This window comes from Balaenoptera borealis (assembly GCF_965194805.1).
Source record: "Balaenoptera borealis genome assembly, chromosome: 3".
Classification (NCBI taxonomy): Eukaryota; Metazoa; Chordata; class Mammalia; order Artiodactyla; family Balaenopteridae; genus Balaenoptera; species Balaenoptera borealis.
Window position 1 is genome coordinate 1,455,962 of NC_138866.1, and position 17,007 is coordinate 1,472,968.

General features: G+C 60.6%; 2 protein-coding genes across 8 annotated transcripts in view; one reads left to right on the forward strand and one right to left on the reverse strand.

Moving 5' to 3' along the window:
* The window catches only part of PPP1R13B (protein phosphatase 1 regulatory subunit 13B), an 83,723-nt gene extending 80,821 nt beyond the window's left edge, over nt 1-2,902 (forward strand). For 2 of the 3 annotated variants that reach the window (XM_082387600.1, XM_082387601.1), the window contains 3 exons: nt 153-319; nt 1,027-1,226; nt 1,826-2,902. In XM_082387600.1, the coding sequence (XP_082243726.1) occupies nt 153-319; nt 1,027-1,226; nt 1,826-1,867 (409 nt within the window). In that variant the 3' untranslated portion in view covers nt 1,868-2,902. Of the gene's footprint in view, nt 1-9; nt 128-152; nt 320-1,026; nt 1,227-1,825 lie in introns of those variants that run through there. The other variant, XM_082387602.1, reaches the window with a different exon arrangement.
* Nucleotides 2,903-3,175: 273 nt separating this feature from the next.
* Nucleotides 3,176-16,986, reverse strand: ZFYVE21 (zinc finger FYVE-type containing 21). Of its 5 annotated transcripts, XM_082387628.1 has the most exons (10): nt 16,793-16,925; nt 16,116-16,237; nt 7,728-7,778; nt 7,360-7,528; nt 6,466-6,541; nt 6,290-6,381; nt 5,738-5,791; nt 5,261-5,381; nt 3,885-4,027; nt 3,176-3,753 (listed from the first exon to the last, which is right to left on the reverse strand). In XM_082387628.1, exons 3-10 carry the CDS (start codon nt 7,764-7,766, stop codon nt 3,581-3,583), a joined length of 867 nt encoding a protein of 288 aa, XP_082243754.1. In that variant the 5' UTR covers nt 7,767-7,778; nt 16,116-16,237; nt 16,793-16,925; the 3' UTR covers nt 3,176-3,580. The 5 variants fall into 5 exon arrangements, with proteins under 5 accessions (XP_082243754.1, XP_082243752.1, XP_082243753.1 ...); XM_082387626.1 differs by lacking the exon at nt 16,116-16,237 and having other exon boundaries at nt 16,793-16,986; XM_082387627.1 differs by lacking the exons at nt 5,738-5,791; nt 16,116-16,237 and having other exon boundaries at nt 16,793-16,986.
* Between the last annotated feature and the right edge of the window lie 21 nt (nt 16,987-17,007).

Sequence of the window (17,007 nt, forward strand, 5' to 3'; positions counted from 1 at the left end):
CCTTTTCAGAAACGCGTGTGTGGCCCAAAACTGTTAGTAGAAGTGAGGCCACTACACAGGCAGCAGCACAGCAGCTCACGGGGCACTGAGCACACAGCCCTGGGGGCCACCTGGGACCCGGCCGGGCGTGAGCGCCTCCTCTGTCCCTCCAGGACGCCGCTGCACTGCGCCGCTTCCTGCAACAGCGTCCACCTCTGCAAGCAGCTGGTGGAGAGTGGCGCCGCCATCTTCGCCTCCACCATCAGCGACGTTGAGACGGCTGCGGACAAGTGCGAAGAGGCGGAGGAAGGCTACTCTCAGTGCTCCCAGTTCTTACACGGTGCGGGGCGGGTGGCCGGGGTGCCCCAGGGGAGAGGGCTGTGAGGGCTGAGGTGTCCCAGGGTGGGTCTCCCGTCCCGTCCCATCCTGTGCAGGAGGGAAGCTCCCTTCTCCATTAGGCAGGGCTGGGTTTTCCAAGGGCTAAACAGTCACAGGCCATCGACGCTACACCCGATGGGAGAACCTGTGGGCCCAGCCTACCTTAGACCCTGGGGACAAAGTGACACATGAAACGGGCAATGCCCTCCAGGCCCAGCTCCCAGGACAGAGGCCGTGCGGCGGGGCTGGGGGCGGCCGGCCTTCCTGGGGACCCGCAGGCGAGTCCTGGGTGTGAGCTCACTGGGTTGCGGTGGCTCCGTTGCTTGGTGGCGAGTGCTTCCCACTGTCCAAGAGCAAGTCACGCGGCTTTTTTAGACTTTTGGAAGTTTGTTCTACGTGTGGGTTGTACGTTTCACCTTAAGAAACGCCTTTTAGGACAACACTGTTTTGCTTCTGGACACAAAGGTTCCGCCACGGTCCTCTTGCTCGGACGTGGAAGGGGCTGTTGGTGTTAAGCGGAGGGCGGCAGCTGGCCTGGCTTCTGACCGCTCCACCGCGGCCCCCGCCGGGCTGCCCAAGGACAGCAGCGTGTCCCTCCCGATCCCGCTGCGCGGCTCCCTCTGCAGCCCGCCCTCCACGGAGACCTGACCGTTTGCTCTTCCGTCCCAGGGGTGCAGGAGAAGTTGGGCGTGATGAACAAAGGCGTGGTGTACGCTCTGTGGGCTTACGAGGCCCAGAACAGCGACGAGCTGTCCTTCCACGAAGGGGACGCCCTCACCGTCCTGAGGCGCAAGGACGAGAGTGAGACCGACTGGTGGTGGGCTCGCTTGGGGGACCGGGAGGGCTACGTGCCCAAAACCCTGCTGGGGGTAAGCACTCCGCGCTGCCCCTGGGGCCCCGTGCGGAGCCAGCCGTCCCCTCCTCCTGCCGTGGGCGTAGCCTGGGCTCCAGTCCTGCGGGCTGGAGACTGCCTTTCTCCAAGCCTCGTGGGAGCCGTGGGGGGGCATCTGCTCTCGAGGAGGCCCATGGGGAGGCCGGAGCCCCCCGACAGGGGCTGCTCACAGCATGCTCTGCTCGTGGGGCCTGTAACGGGGTGGGGGGCAGGGCGGCTGCAGGCTGCTGCTCTGCATTGCACTGATGCTTCCTCAGACCCTTGGCAGGGCCGTGCCTTTGCTCTCGTGCTCCGTGCCCGGTGGGGCTGGCACATGCTTTCGTGACACAGTCGCTGGACACCGTGGGCCTGCCAGGCACCTTTAGGGGCCTTGCAGACAGCGTCAGTGTCGAGTGCTCTGAGAGGAAGAGGAAGGGGGTGTCCTGGGAGTTGGGAAGTTCTCCGTACGAGGGTGACAAGCCGAACTTCGGCCTGAAGGAGCTGGTGTGCGGCCTTCTGAGGGCAGCCTGGCCTCTGGACGGGGTTCCTGTCCAGTGGGTCGTCCCCTTGTCCTAACTCCTGTCCCTTGCTTCCCAGTTGTACCCACGGATCAAACCCCGACAGCGAACACTGGCCTGAACTTCCCTTTGGAGCACCGCACGGGCTCTCCAGCGACAAGGAGCCACTGAAGAGGTGATTCTGCCATTTCCCCGGGGAGCTGAAGCTAGACATGGCTTTACTGGTGCTCCCTTCAGCAGACAGCGTCCACAATGTGAAACCCCGGCAGGTTCTAGGTGAGGCCCTTTCTCCGGTCTGCCCGCAGCTGGGAGAGAGACCTTCACCTCCAAGAAGACCGACTTTTGCCAGTTACTGTAAATCCGAATAAATACCCAGCTTTCTAAACAACCGCCCCTGTTGCCAGTAAGAAGCCCTGTAATTAACCCCTGGTCGGTTGCCACGGAAGACGAATGCTGTCACAGACTTGGGCCCCAAGGCCGTCGTCCCTCATTCCCGGTGTCACCCCAGCCCCAACAATGAAAACTTGTAGCTGCTGTGAGGTGCGTCGCCTCGCTAGAGCCCTGCCCTCCTGTTGACTGGAAATCACAGAAACCCGGGCACCTTTCTCATCCTCACCACATGCGTTTCTTCATCACCAGAGGAGCCCCCGTGTGGAGACTTCGGTCCAGCGGTGGTGCCTGGTGTATGGGCTCCACTTCCTGTTCCGGGCCTCAGTCTAGGTCACCGACAGGCCATGGACACGAGGGACCTTAAGAGCGAGTGACACGTGGTCAGGAGTCTCAGCACAGCACTGCCTTCTCTGCAGCCTCTTGCTGCCCCGGTGTGGTCCTCGCCCCTCCCGGTGTGGACGTGCTCTGCCGAGGGCTGTGCAACCCGCGGGCCAGGAGGCGGTGGACACGGGGACGCCTGCAAAGTCACGGGGCGGCTATAGGGGCGGGAGGGCAGGGCCCCGGCTCCCCGGTCCCGGCCATGACACCATAACCTCTGCCTGGTTCCAGACTTGAAGCAAGTAAGGCGCTTCCCTGAAGCGTCAATTGTACGTACAGGCTTTTATATACCAAAACTATTTTTTGACTAAACCACTCGAAACTGTCAGAACCATGTTGGAAATGTTTTTTTCTCTCATTAAAATCCAGGCCCTGAGCTTATTTTCCATGTACGAGTCTTGTGTGTAATTTACGTATAGACACATGTAGATTCTTGTTGTAGTCGCCTACCTTTAAGCACTGATTGATTGATTGTGTACACAGTGTGCTGATGAGAAGCGAACACCCTGCAGGGCAGTCTCTCTCCGCTGATGCCATGTAAACGTGCACACAATAAACCGCTGTCTCTCGCCGGAGGCTGTGAGTCTTGTGTTCTGGAGCCAGAACTGAGCTGAGCACGAAGCTCAGGTTGTCTGGACACAGCGAGGTGAGGCCTGATCCGTATTTTCAAAATAGGTTTTAATCATAAGCTTTATATACAAATTGTTGTACAATTATTTTAATAAAGGGAAATAGTGAAAAGTACAAAACACAAATCTTGTTCCTTCCCCTGTGAAGTAGCAAAGGTTTGTTCATAGCCCCAGATGAGTGACACACGAACGGGCAGTCTGTGAGATGTGCTCCAGTACAAATCAGGCCGAGTTACCACTGCCCAGATCACTTCCGTGGAAGAATTAATGGAACGAACATCAAGGGACGAGAACCATCTAGTAAACTTGGGCACTCATAAAAACATGGTATAGATTATGCTAAAAAGAGTTTAGCAGTAGTGTAGCTCAGTCTCTCCCACCCCAATTACGCATCGATAAGAGACAAATTCTAAAGCACGAGGTGTTCTGAGCATTAATCAACTGTGTACATATTGCACTAAGTAAGCTCCGAGTACTTGAGTTGCGTTTCCAGCACGTGTAGGGTTAGTTGCGCCTGTGCGTGCTCGGCGAGCAGGTGCTGCTGCCCCTAGCAGACTGTCCAGCCCGCGTGGCGTTACTGGTCCCGAGATTCGTAGAGAAGCTTGGCAGCCTGCAAGGTGACCAGAGATAAATGCGTGTGCCTGGCTGAAGCCAGTGGGGGCGCCCCGGCTAGGCAGGCGGCGGGCCTCCCTCTGGGAAAGGTGGGCAGTGCTCTGAGCAGAAGGGCCGGGCCCACGGTACCTTGTGCATGGCCACCAGCCATGCTGTCGCCTGCCTTCTGCTGCCGTTTGCGTCCTCCCCGGCCGTCAGCTTCAGCTGCGTCACGCCCTCCACCCCTGGCGCCGTGTACTGCAGGGTCATGCCTGTGGCCCGCGCGTTGCCTCCTGGAGCGGGGAGACAAGGTAAGGATGCCCGAGGGGACGCTGAGCGCCCAGGGTGCCGCCGGCCCTGATGTGCTGGCTGGGGCACCTCCTCCCCAGCCCTGGTGCTGGCCTCGGATGGAGGCGGCCTGGAAGCAGGGCCTGGGCTAGGGGCTGCCCAGCGGATGAGCCCGAGCTCACAGGGCGGGACAAACACTCGGCACCACATGGCCGAGAACCCAGGGAGAAGGCGCGGTGCCGTCGGGAGGGCTGCCCAGGCTGCACCCTGCCTGTCACGCTGGCCTCACCCCCACCCTACTCTGGAGAGCCAGGGTCAAAGCGGAGGGCCCAAGTGCCACCAACACCCCATTCTAGTACACGAGCTCCCGAAAAGATGCCATGTGGGGTCGGCCTGCTGGGACAACTGCCCGCCTTTGGGCTGTGACGCCATGGATGACGACGGGACCCCAGCACCTGCTCTGAGAACCAACAGCTGGAGGAACAGACGGCCCTTCTGTCACAACTGCAGCCAGAAAAGTGGCAAGGAGACCAAGCCTCACAGTGGAGTTTGCCTACAGCTGTTCTACTTTGTGACTTGGGAGGAAAACTCCGTTGTGAGCAGTTACCCAGCTCAGAAGATCCCTTCCATCAGACGCAGGTCTCAGAGTCAAACGCAGGCCGGCAGGGGAGCAGGTGCTGGGTGGGAGAGGCCCAGCCCACCGGGAGGTCGATCCGGCTGGAAGTGCCCCGCCACCCAAAGCCTGGGACGCCCTCCATGACCTTTCATAAGCCACGGTTTGACCCTGGGTGTCAAGTGGCTTGTCCCCGCCTGGGCTCCTTGCAGGAGTGCCCCCCACCCCGGGCTCTGGGGCAGGCAGGCTGTGCTCTGCCCACCCCCCGCTCCCGTAAGCAGACTTCTACTGGCCCAGGCCACGTTTCCGTGGCTCCTATGACTGCTGTCGCATTTTGAGTCTGTCCGGCAGAGCTGCACGCAAGTACCTGGGCCTCGACAGAAAGTGCGCGACGCTGCTGTGGCCGCCGCCCCCGCCCCCGCCCCCTCGGGAACACATTTTTCTGGGCATTTAACGGTTCCGGAAGCCTGGGCAGAGCAGGACTCACTGTCCTCCCAGCACCGCCACAAGGGGGCGCGTGGCGCCACCAGCCCTCGGCCCCGCCCACACGCGGGAAGGACACGGAGGGATGCCCCGGCCTGGGTGGGGGGTGGCCCCCCGCTTCTCCGGACCATGACTTCCGCACCTTCGACTCACGGCGCAGCACAGGTGCCGCCACGCACAAGCCTGTGCTCGGGCACGGGGGGCAAACGCGGCGCCGGCCCGCTTCCCTCGCCACCTGCAGGCCCAGGAGCGCAGAGAGGCTCCTACGAGAGAACACGGGAGCGAGCGCGCTGCGGAGGGACGGGAGCGCGCTGGGGAGGGCCGCCGCCCGCGCCCCCCTCGCGTGGCCCGCTCAGGCCCAGCGGATGCCATGGGGACGTTAGGAAACAATGCGTAGGGCTCCCCTTGGGAGCGCAGAACTGAGCAGATGAGATAGATTGCTTCATTTATGCTTTGTCTGCCCGTCTTAGACCCAACTGTCCTTCAAATCAACCAAAAGAAGAGAATGTGTGTTTCACAGAGAGCCTCGGCGTGGACCCCAGCACACAGCAGGGTCTGGAGGAGGCGCGGCCCGGCGCGGGGGCAGGGAGAGGAGAGCGGCGGAGAGCGGGGAGCTGACCTTCGGAGACGGGCTGGCTCCCCGGGAGGCTGGTGTAAGTGTGCGTGTCTTTTTCTACGTCAAGAAGGTAGGCCGGCAGGAGAGAAGAACAAGCAAGAGCCCATCAGAAAACAGAAAGCAAGACGGACTAAGTCACGTGGGTTTCTTCAGCACGCTGCACCCAACACGGAACACCAACTCCACTTCCGTGGAAGGACAGCTGCTGAAGTGCGGAAGTTTAGGTGGAAAGATCCAGAATAGGCTAAGCGCTCCGCAAGCTCCAGGAGGAGGGTTGTCCCCGCAGACCCTGGGGGCCGTGGTGCTGGGCGGGCAACACTCCAGGCATCGGGGAATCGGGCCGATGCCAGCTGCCGCCGGAGCCTTACCCCTGACCCGAGCCCGACAGTAAGTGAAACGTACAGAAGAGCAGAGTCCCCGCTTGTTTTACACGTTAAGCCCCATTCGCCTGGTGAGCTCCTACAGCCACTCACTAAACACAAGCCCCTGCCGCGGCTGAACAGGACGGCCCACAGACCCCGAGAGTCACCCAGGCCGGTGCCACACGGCACTCACCTCCAGGAGGGAAGCCTTCTGTGAGCATCTGCACGGCGGCAATGCGCGTGACCTCGACCTCGTGGCGACTGTCCCCGTCCAGAAGCAGGTACCTGCAGCAAACAAAGGGTGTCCACACCGCACCACTTCAGGCCCGGAGCGACAGAGCGTCAGTGCCGAGCAGCACCTGCTCTTACCTCTGGTTGCTGGAAAGACGACAGACCATCGTGTCTGACTTCTCCGAGTTTCCAAAAGTTACGAGGAAGGTGGCTCCTGGGGATGAAAACCAGACATGAGGCCCCGGCAGCTCCCTTCTTGCCTCCCCTTCCAGGCCAGCCCACCAGGGGACACGCACAGAGGACAAAAGAAAAGCAAGACAGGTGGCAGCTCTGTTCTGCGGTGCCCTCGGCTGAGGCGGAAAGGCCGTGACAGGGTTGGGGTTCAACAGCGGAAATAAAAGGCGCTGCCTGGGGCTCCCAGGGGCCTTACCTCCCAAGGGCCTGGATCACAGGGCGCCGACCCTCCCCCAGCGCTCGGGGGCCACTGGGCAGCACCACCCGCCCTGCTGCCAGGAGGGGGAGGGGGCCCGCAGGCCGGGGGGGCTAGGCTGCCAAGGCCCGGGAGAGGGCAGCAGGCACAGGGAAGGGGCAGCAAGCACGGGGAAGGGGCAGCAGGCCCGGGGAAGGGGCAGCAGGCACGGGGAGGGGGCAGCAGGCACGGGGAAGGGGCAGCAGGCCCGGGGAAGGGGTAGCAGGCACGGGGAGGGGGCAGCAGGCACGGGGAAGGGGCAGCAGGCCCGGGGAAGGGGCAGCAGGCACGGGGAAGGGGCAGCAGGCCCGGGGAAGGGGTAGCAGGCACGGGGAGGGGGCAGCAGGCACGGGGAGGGGGTAGCAGGCACGGGGAGGGGGCAGCAGGCCCGGGGAGAGAGCTGCCCTCTCGCCACCACCATGTCCCAGGACGGCCGGGGCCGCACCTGGAGTCCCAACCAGCGGTCCCAAGCCTGCAGCAGGCGCCCCGCAGAGACAGAGGCCAGGCAGGGCGTCACAGCATCGCAGCCACCACACGACAGACACGAGGCCCCAGGTGCTCACCGCTCAGGAGCAGCTTGAGCTGCTTGTCGTAGAACTCGGCCTCCCGGTGGGACACCAGGGCGCACTCGGCGCACTGCCGCACGGGGTCCACGAAGCACATGCGCCGCAGCGCCACCTTCTGGCTGCAGCACTTGTCGCAGAAGCACTTCCCACACCGGCGACAGTGGTGCTGGAGACGTGGGGCAGGCAGTGAGTACCCCCGGAGACCCGCGCCACCGGCATCCACGACCAGATTCCTCGAGGGTCCCAGTGGTTTCCCAGCGGCCGGACCCCCGCCTGCCAACCAGGCCGCCACTGTCCCCGAGGCTCCGCGACAGACAGCACCCACTCCCACCCCCCACTCCCCCTACCGCCCCACCGCAGCTCACCTTCCTGGTGAGAAAGTCAAACTTGGTGTCGCACTGCATGCACCTCGGGCACTAGAAGAGAAGGTGACAGGGCGTCAGGACCCGGCTGCCGAGGCCACGCGGTCAGCTCCTCGGGGAGCCCCGTCCTGTCGCCGGAACTCAGGATCGGCCGTGAGATGATGCGATGCCGCAGCAGAAAGTGATCTACACCGGGTCCCCGCGCGGAGAAGCGCAGTGGGTCTGCTGAGCTGGGGCAGCGTCCAGCCAGCAAGGGTGCTACGAGGGCCCAAACGCCCGGGGCTCAGCGGGGAGGCCGGGGACAGTGCTCCAAGGACAGGCCGAGGCCCAGGGCCGGAAACAGCCACATTATCACCAAACCAACCAACCACGCGGAGGCCCTCAGACCTGTCATCTGACACAGGACACAGGGTTTCTTCCCATCCTGGCACCAAGTGCGGAGAGACTGTCCCCGCGCCGCCAAGGCTCAGCATCCACGGTGGGAAGGCTGCGCCTGGACACATGTGCCACCTCACCCCGATGACACAGTGACAGTAAAATGCCACCGTCAGGGAGCCAGACACCCTGACCACCACGCGACCCTAACCTGGCCAGTCCCCAGTCAGTCCTGGCCAACACGGCCTGACCCCAGGGTCCTGCCCTTCGTCCTCACTGCCTGGCTTCAATCTGGGCAGCCAGAACCCACTCGCCGCCCGGGCTTCATTCCCCATCCTCCCTGTTCTGCCAGCGCAGTGCTTGACCTTGACCCCTACTCTGCACCCCTCCCGCCCCCAGGCCTGCACCTTCAGCCGTGTCTGTCGCTCTGAGGAAATACACAGCAGGAGCCAGGGCCCACCATGAGGCCGGGACCCTGAGGAAGCTTCTGGAAGGAGCCTGGCATCCACACGCAGTGTGCCCTTCTCCGTGGGAGGGCAGGCATCCAGGCCGGCCCCCAGCCCCACCCAGCTCTACACGGCCACGGCCCCACCCTGGGCTGGTGTCTAAGCATTCTGAGATCCCGTAACGTTTCCTTATTTTCTCTTTGCTCTTACGCTGCATTCTGGGCTGGGACACAGGGCCTGGCCCACCTTGGCCCTCCAGAACCATCCACAGAGTCCCTGCCGGCGTCAGGCACGAACTGGCTAATCACAGTGCAGCTGCTTCCACCAGCCCCTGCCATTGCCTCTTGCTGTCAGTTCTGGAACGTTGCGTGTGTTTGGCCCTCGGGCCTCCACCCATGGCAGGGCATCTGTCTGCCACGCTCTCCTGTGACCTCACACATCTGCCAGCCACAGAATCCACTGGATGCGGGGAAAGCCGGCGGGACCACCAGCATCAGGCCAGGCTCCAGTGCGAGAGCTGCCTCCCGAGTCTATGCGCGTCCTGCACCCACGGCGGGGACGTGGAGCCCAGGGCTGCCCCACCCTCGCCGGGAGGCTCGCATCTAGGCAACTGAGAGACCAATTTCTAAACTAAGACCACAGCAGGATTTAAAATTTGCTCCCGGGGCTTCCCTGGTGGTGCAGTGGTTAAGAATCCGCCTGCCAGTGCAGGGGACGCGGGTTCGAGCCCTGGTCTGGGAAGATCCCACATGCCGCGGAGCAACTAAGCCCGTGAGCCACAACTACTGAGCCTGCATTCTAGAGCCCGTGAGCCACAACTACTGAGCCCACACGCCACAACTACTGAGCCTGCACTCTAGAGCCCCCAAGCCACAACTACTGAGCTCACGTGCCACAACCACTGAGCCCATGTGCCACAACTACTGAGTCTGAGCTCTAGAGCCCGTGAGCCACAACTACTGAGCCCACACGCCACAACTACTGAGCTTGTGAGCCACAACTACTGAGCCTGTGCTCTAGAGCCCACGAGCCACAACTACTGAGGCTGCATGCCACAACTACTGAAGCCCGTGCGCCTAGAGCCCATGCTCTGCAACAAGAGAAGCCACCATAATGAGAAGCCTGCACACCGCAACGAAGAGCAGCCCCTGCTCACCACAGCTAGAGAAAGCCCGTGCGCAGCAACGAAGACCCAATGCAGCCAAAAATAAATAAATTTTTTAAATAAATAAATAAATAAAATTCGCTCCCTTAAAAACATTAGTGATCTAGAAGTTTTGTATTAATCTAAATAACCAACGAGGTTATTCAGAAAATGTACAGGCTTTTAAATAAGGTAAGTTTCCTGTGGATTATATAAAAGAAGCTTTTAAAGTTATCAAGAGAACAATTTGATATGAAAAGAAAATTAAATAAGGAAATAAAGCAACTGGTGAAGATATGAGAGTAAAATTACCACCAAAGAACTCACACCTTGTCTGATAGACCAGCTGCATCGAAAGGAAACAAAAAGCCCAGGCCGAGGCCCAGCACCAGGCCCCGTGCACCTGACCTGGACCCAGAGGCTCTGGGGTTCCGGGAAACCGCTGTTTGGGGAGACGGAGTCCAGAAACCAGGTGTGAGCAACCCACCAGCACCATGTGTGACAAAAGCTGCCTGGGTTCCAGCCTCTCAGACTACATCGCACCCAGGCCTGTGTGTCACCGCGGCGCCGCTAGGGTGGGCTGGGGCTGGCGTCACAGACAGGCACACTTGCAAGGGAGAACCGGGACCCGCAGGAGCTCAGTGAGGGCCCTTCATGCGAGGTGCAGGTTAAGGCACAGACACACACAGCACACGCACACAGGCACAGAGACACAGACACACACGCAGATGCTGCCTGATCCCCCCCAGGCTGCCCCAGGCCGCTCCCCACCTGCCAGGACGGGTGGTAGGACCAGCAGGGCCGTCCTCGTCCTCGTCCTCGTCCTCGAGTGAAACAGTGTCAACGGTGGAGCCTCCAGCCCACCTCCGGGGCCCCTGCGCTCACCCCCAGGACCCCCGCCCCACAGCTGGGAGGAAGCCAGTGGTAAGGGTGGCCTCCACAGGGTCCCCTGGACGCCCACGAGAGGACGGGGGAGCCGGGGGGCGGCACAGACAGCCACTAGTGCAACACCCAACCCCGAGCGCGCTCCTGGCTGCAGCCCCAGGGTCAGAGCCCAGCGGCCTCAACCCCTCGCTGAGCCAGGAGAGCAACAGCTGACTCGTGCCCACCCTGCCGACGCAGGAGAGTTCAGACGAGGCTGGGGGTGTGCTTTCTGGTGGGAAAGTGAGGAGATTACGAGCAATCAAAGGAGAAACCAGAAAGGGCCACACGAAGCCGGGCCCAGATGGCAGACTTCAGGGCAGAAGGGGGCCTTCGGGGATCGTGGGGTCCACCCCAGCACGCGGCCGAAGGCAGAGGCTGGGCCACAGGGCTGCTTGGAGACCCGCGGTCTCTGCCGACCTGCTGTCCGACTCCAGCACAGGGAGCCCTGGGGGTGCCCAGGGCAGCGCATCAGGACGGCCGACAGGGCATCTCCCCTCAAAGTAGAAGAGTCGGAAGAGAGAGTTTGGAGAGTTTAAAGGAGTGTTTAAAAAGAAGTTACTATAAAAAGGACAGATCTGGGGACAGATGCCCACCCTCCCTCTGAGGCTGGAGCGGCAAAGGGCAGTCACGCCTCCTCCCACGCTGTCCTTGGCGGCGCTGGGAGAGACAACACCTGCCCGGCTGCGCCTGGCTCACACGCTAGACCGTTTCTCAGGCTACTAGGGGACTTCCCTGGTGGTCCAGTGGGTAAGATCCTGGGCTCCCAGCGCAGGCGGCCCAGGTTCGATCCCTGGTCGGGGAACTAGATCACACGTGCATGCCGCAACTCAGACCCGGCACAGCCGAAACAAACAAGTGAATAAATAAATAAATATTTTTTTTAAAAAAGCTTCCTCCTCCTAGAGCCCGTGCTCCGCAACAAGAGAAGCCACCGCAATGAGAAGCCTGCGCACAGCAACAAAGACCCAACACAGCCAAAAATAAATTAATTAGATAAATTAAAAAGAAAAAGGCGTCCTCAAAAATAAATCATAAAAATAAGTTACAAATTACATGTATTACTGTATCTTTGTTGAAAAACAACCGTTTTTAAAGAGTAAAAGCATAACTCCTACAAATATAAAATGAACCCATGTCAAAGATTTAACTCATGGACTCCCCTGGTGGTGCAGTGGTTAAGAATCCGCCTGCCAATGCAGGGGACACGGGTTTGAGCCCTGGTCCAGGAAGATCCCACATGCCACGGAGCAACTGGGCCCGTGCGCCACAAGTACTGAGCCCTCGTGCCACAAGTACTGAAGCCCGTGCGCCTAGAGCCTGCACACTGCAACAAGAGAAGCCGCTGCAATGAGAAGCCCACGCACTGCAACAAAGAGTAGCCCCCGCTCACCGCAACTAGAGAAAGCCCGCGTGCAGCAATGAAGACCCAACGCAAACAAAAATAAATTAATTAATTAAAATAAATTAAAAAAAAAACATTTAACTCATTAACTAATGAGGGAACCAATAAAATGTTAGAAACCAGCTCACGGGACGAAGAGCAGACACACAGCAGCCCTGGGACTGAGATGAATTTGACAACAGATGCTTTCACGGGGGTGGGTGGGGCGCCTGAGGGAAGGAGGGGAGGGACAGAACACCTCCGAGGACAAAGCCCAGAGCCATCAAACAGGGAACAGCAGGTGCAGACACCACATCCCAGGAAGGAGAGGCGGCCACTGCCCGTGTCCCGCAGGACGGCCAGGAACCCGCCTTCTCCCGACACTGGCAGCAGCGCCCCGCCGGCCCGAGGGGCCGTGGGCAGCTCTCCTGGCTCCTCACCACGGGGGACCCCCGCCTGGGATCCCGGAGGCCAGGAGACCAGAGACCGGGGACGCCGCCCACAATGCTCTGGGAACACGTCCTGCAAAGGGCCCCTCCCCACCTGCTCTAGAGAAGACTAACAGACACCCCTGTCCACCCACCACAAGCCACACGCGGACTGCTGATGGGACGGGCTGACTCGTCCATCGGAACAAAGTGCCCACAAGCTTGACTTGATAAAACCTTCATTAATCTCTCCTTCCTTCAAGGCCTTGAACTCTGACCCACCCCGCAGCCTGAGACAGGCTGTCCTGGGGTGGTGCAGCCCCTGATCCGCTGTCAGATCACACCACCTGCCCCTCCCACCCCGTTCCCTTCTAGCCTGGGCTGCCCCTCCCATGGAGCAAGCCCTGCCACCTGCCCTTGGAGAGCTCGCAGGGCCCTGGGCCAGACCTCCCCCCACAGTGACCCTGTGGGACACAAATCTCTCCTCACCTTGTTTTTTTTAATTTTTTTTTAATTAATTATTTATTTATTTATTTAATTTTTGGCTGTGTTGGGTCTTCGCCCCTGCGCGAGGGCCCTCTCCAGTTGTGGCGAGCGGGGGCCACTCTCCATCGCGGTGCGCGGGCCTCTCACCATCGCGGTCTCCCCTGTTGCGGAGCACAGGCTCCAGACGCGCAGGCTCAGTAGTTGTGGCTCACGGGCCCAGCCACTGCGCGGCATGCGGGATCCTCCCAGACCAGGGCCCGAACCCGCGTCCCCTGCATTGGCAGGCAGACTCTCAACCACTGCGCCGCCAGGGAAGCCCCCTCACCTTGTTTTTGTTTGACACACTTGTGCTCTCTACTCCCCGGTTCTGCATCTGCAGAGCACCTGACATCAGTGACAGTGCAGAGCCATTGTCATCACTGGCTGTACCCAGCGCCCAGGACAGGAAGAAAGGGGCTACAAAACTGCCCGGATTCCAGCGATAAAATGCAGTATTTGGGGCTACTTGTAGCAAGTCCTTACGGCTGTGTGCCCAGACGGCCCACCCCTAAGCCCACTCTCCTGGTCATGGAACACTCGGACGGCAGTCACACGAGGCCCAAGCTGTTCCCAGGCCTCCTCCCCGTCCCGCCACTGCCTCCCCACCTCACAAGCTCCCAGGGAGCATAGAGACACCAGGAAAGTGAGTCTCAGTTATTTCTGGGGCAGGAACCCCTCTGAGAAGCTGAGAGCTACAGACGTACCCACATCCCCATGTTTTCCAACATCTGTAAGGGATGCCCCTGTGGGCCCCAGCTACCAAGCTGGCACAGGGTCAGGCACTGAGTAAACAGTTGATGGGGCTTCCCTGGTGGTGCAGTGGTTAAGAATCTGCCTGCCAATGCAGGGGACACGGGTTCAAGCCCTGGTCCGGGAAGATCCCACATGCTGTGGAGCAGCTAAGCCCATGCGCCACAACTACTGAGCCTGTGCTCTAGAGCCTGCGAGCCACAACTACTGAGCCCGCGAGCCACAACTACTGAGCCCGCGAGCCACAACGACTGAGCCTGCGTGCCACAACTACTGAGCCCACGCGCCTAGGGTCCGCGCACAGCAACGAAGACCCAATGCAGCCAAAAATTAATTAATTAATCAATTAAAAAGAAAAAGAATCCCACTTTGATAATGGCAACACAACGAGAAGACCACATGTAAATAAACTTAAAAAAAAAAAAAAAAAAAAGGTGATAGATGGGCAACAGGCTGGCCGCTGATGGACCCAGAAGAAGACAGCCGGGACGAAGAACGCAGGACGGCTGCACACAGCCGTGACGCTCATCCACCCACAGCTGAGTGCGGGGGCGGGCGAAGCTGAGGACGGCATGTCGCCCCCTGCCATGCTCCACCTGTGCCCCGCCACCGCCCGTCCCAAACCACAAGTAAACCTACTTCTCAGCACTGGTATCTCCACACTTGAGTCCCCTCCCCACACACCAGGGTCATGGGTCCCAGAAGCACTGGACAGGCCCGAGTGCCGCCAAGCCAAGCGAGCAGCAGGGCAAGCCCCCAGCCCCCCACGCCCGCGCCAAGAGCCACCGCAACCAAGGCCAGACTTCATCCCGACTCTCCCAGCCCGAACTGCCCCACTCCAAGTTTCTTTTCCTCCGGACACTTCCTTTGGTCACTTCTGGACTCTAGGACGTTCCCCAGTACATTTCAACACGCACTTCCTCAAACTCAGAGGAGAAACTGTCCACGGTCACTTGGAGACTTCCTCCCCACTCTGAGCTCCCTCCGCCTCTAGGGCCTTCTTTGGCTGCTCAGATGGCAAACTGGGGGCGTGTTTCTGGAAGGCACCCCGCCATCCTTCCAACATGAGAACAAAACTTCTGTTACAGGAGGGAGTGCCACGCTGATCCAAGCACACCCACCCAACCTGATCACTTTCCCGAGAGCCCCCAGACAGGTGGGCAGGGCTCCAGACGCACCTCAACACCAGACCCGCAAAGAAGGACAACACATGCAGTACAACCTGCGAAACAATCATTTCAGGAAAGAGCAAAGGGCCCTGAAGAGGGCTGGCACAGGGGACCCAGAGGTTAACTGAAGAGCAGCTTGCGGGCTGCAGGGGAAAACTGCACATCGTCCAGAGGGGTGTTCTCCTGCACATATGGTCCCTAAGTGGACATATCCACTGCTGTGACATTTCATGGGGGATCAATCAGGGGGAAAAATGTCTAAAGAGGGTCCTCGGGGGACAGCAGTGGAAAAAGACTGACACTCTGACCTGGCCTCGAGGACACGCTTGGTGCCCACTCAGTGAAGTGGAGATGTTGCAGACACAGTATGTCCCTGTCCCAGCTCCCCTCCCCCGCCATGGAATAGACCAACTCGCCTCTAGCTCCTGCCCTCACCCGCCTCCTTCCAGGTCAGGCTGTGCGGTTCTGACTTCTCTTCGAACCTTGATAACACCTGTCCGGCTCCCTCACTGATGCAGTTAAAAGAGCTCCGGAACATGCATTCACTTAGGAGAACGAGAGTCGTGATATTACCTTTTTTCTCTTTAATCACTTTTTAACAGCACTAACCAAGGAGACCACGCGAGAAAAGGTATGTTCTGTGATTTCAAAGACTGCAAACGCCAGGAGGAAAAATGCAAAAGAGAAAGAGCACAGACAGGGCGAGCAGAAACCCAAGAGGAAGAGAGGACGTGGCCTGGGCCAGCTCAGTGACCCGCCTGCGCACCAACATCTCACCCTCTCTGTGCACTGGCCTGCAGGAACTCGGTGACCAGGAGACCAGAGAAAAGGGCAGCCCTGGCAGGATGGCGCTGAGACCTCCCCGCGGCTGGCCCAACCGCCCCTACGAGCTCTGGGCGCTTCACTGCCAGTGCCCTGAAAACACCTGATCGCATCCTCCCCTTCGCCCCCCTGCAGAAAACGTGCCGCCTGCCAACCGTGATTCTAGAGGGAGGAAGGAAAAGTGGTCAATCGGAATGCTGGAAAGAGATGCAACTTAAAGCATTTTCAAAAATCGTGCTACTTTTATGTCTCTGGGACGTCTGTGATTTACAGGAATGCGAGAAGTTTTTCCGCCTGGTTTAGCATAGCTGAGAATAACCGGCTTATGGGATCCAGTCCAAACCCTGTGGCACAGCACAAAAGGGCCTTCAGAGGTTCCGCCCTCACCCCGCCCACGGGAGAGCTCACGCCCCGCCGCGCCCCTCACCTCTGGGAGCAGGTGCAGCTCCCCAGGCAGGACGCCCTCCAGACGCCCCACCTGGACGCGCGTACTCACTCCCAAGACTCCCTCAGACACCACCGCCGGGCAGTCCACACAGCGAGAGTCCCCTACACAGAGCGCTGATTATAAATAAACAAACACGGGCCTCCTCTCCTCCCTCGCGGGAGGGGGTCGCAACTGTCTCAAAGGTTCCAGCCCAGCAGCTCAACCAATGGATGTGGAGGAATCCACAGATGACCTCGCAGCTGGGCAAAGCCCGGGTCGTATCAGGAAGGGAGATCTGTGAAGGGTCACAGAAACCTCGGGGGGCAGTTTCTGAAGAGCGGGGGAGACTGGGCGCCCCGCGAAAAGAAACCAGGCCAGGCAGAGTACCCGTGGCCCGGGAGGGGTGGAGCCCGGGAGCTCCGCTAGGGCGCGGGGCAGGGGTCCCGAGGGCGGCCGGGTTTGGGGGTGGGGAGGACAGAAGGGCCGCCCGGAGGAGGCAGTTCCGGGGCCGGGGTGCGCGGGGAGAGGAGGGCGGGTCGGGCTGCGGAGGGGCGTCGGGGAGGCAGGGCGGGCCCGGGGAGCCGACGCGGGGCGCGGACGCGGGGAGGGTTGGGGGCACGGGGAGGGGACAGGGGGCGCGGACCCGGTCCCGGGGCTGACGGGCGTCCGCGACCTACCTCCTTGTCAGGGACCCACTGCGGCTCCTCCAGGCCGAACGGGCTGCCGAAGGCGCGGTGCTCGGGCACCATGCGCAGGCCGCTGGGGGAGCGAACCAGCTTCTTGGCGTCGTGGCGCGCGGTCACCTCGGAGGACATGACGCCGCCCCAGCGCTCGCCCGCCGCCCGCAACCGGGCCCTAGCCCCCCGGGAGCCCCGCCCCGCCCCGCCCCGCC

What these genes read in the sequence shown, in the direction of transcription:
- ZFYVE21 (XM_082387626.1), bottom strand. Translation starts at nt 16,930, where the DNA reads ATGTCCTCCGAGGTGACCGCGCGCCACGACGCCAAGAAGCTGGTTCGC. An exon ending in CGTCTTTCCAGCAACCAGAG is followed by an intron (nt 6,382 to 6,465) that starts GTAAGAGCAGGT and finishes TGTTTGCTGCAG; the next exon opens with GTACCTGCTTCTGGACGGGG. An exon ending in GAGCCAGCCCGTCTCCGAAG is followed by an intron (nt 5,382 to 5,737) that starts GTCAGCTCCCCG and finishes GTTCTCTCGTAG; the next exon opens with GAGCCTCTCTGCGCTCCTGG.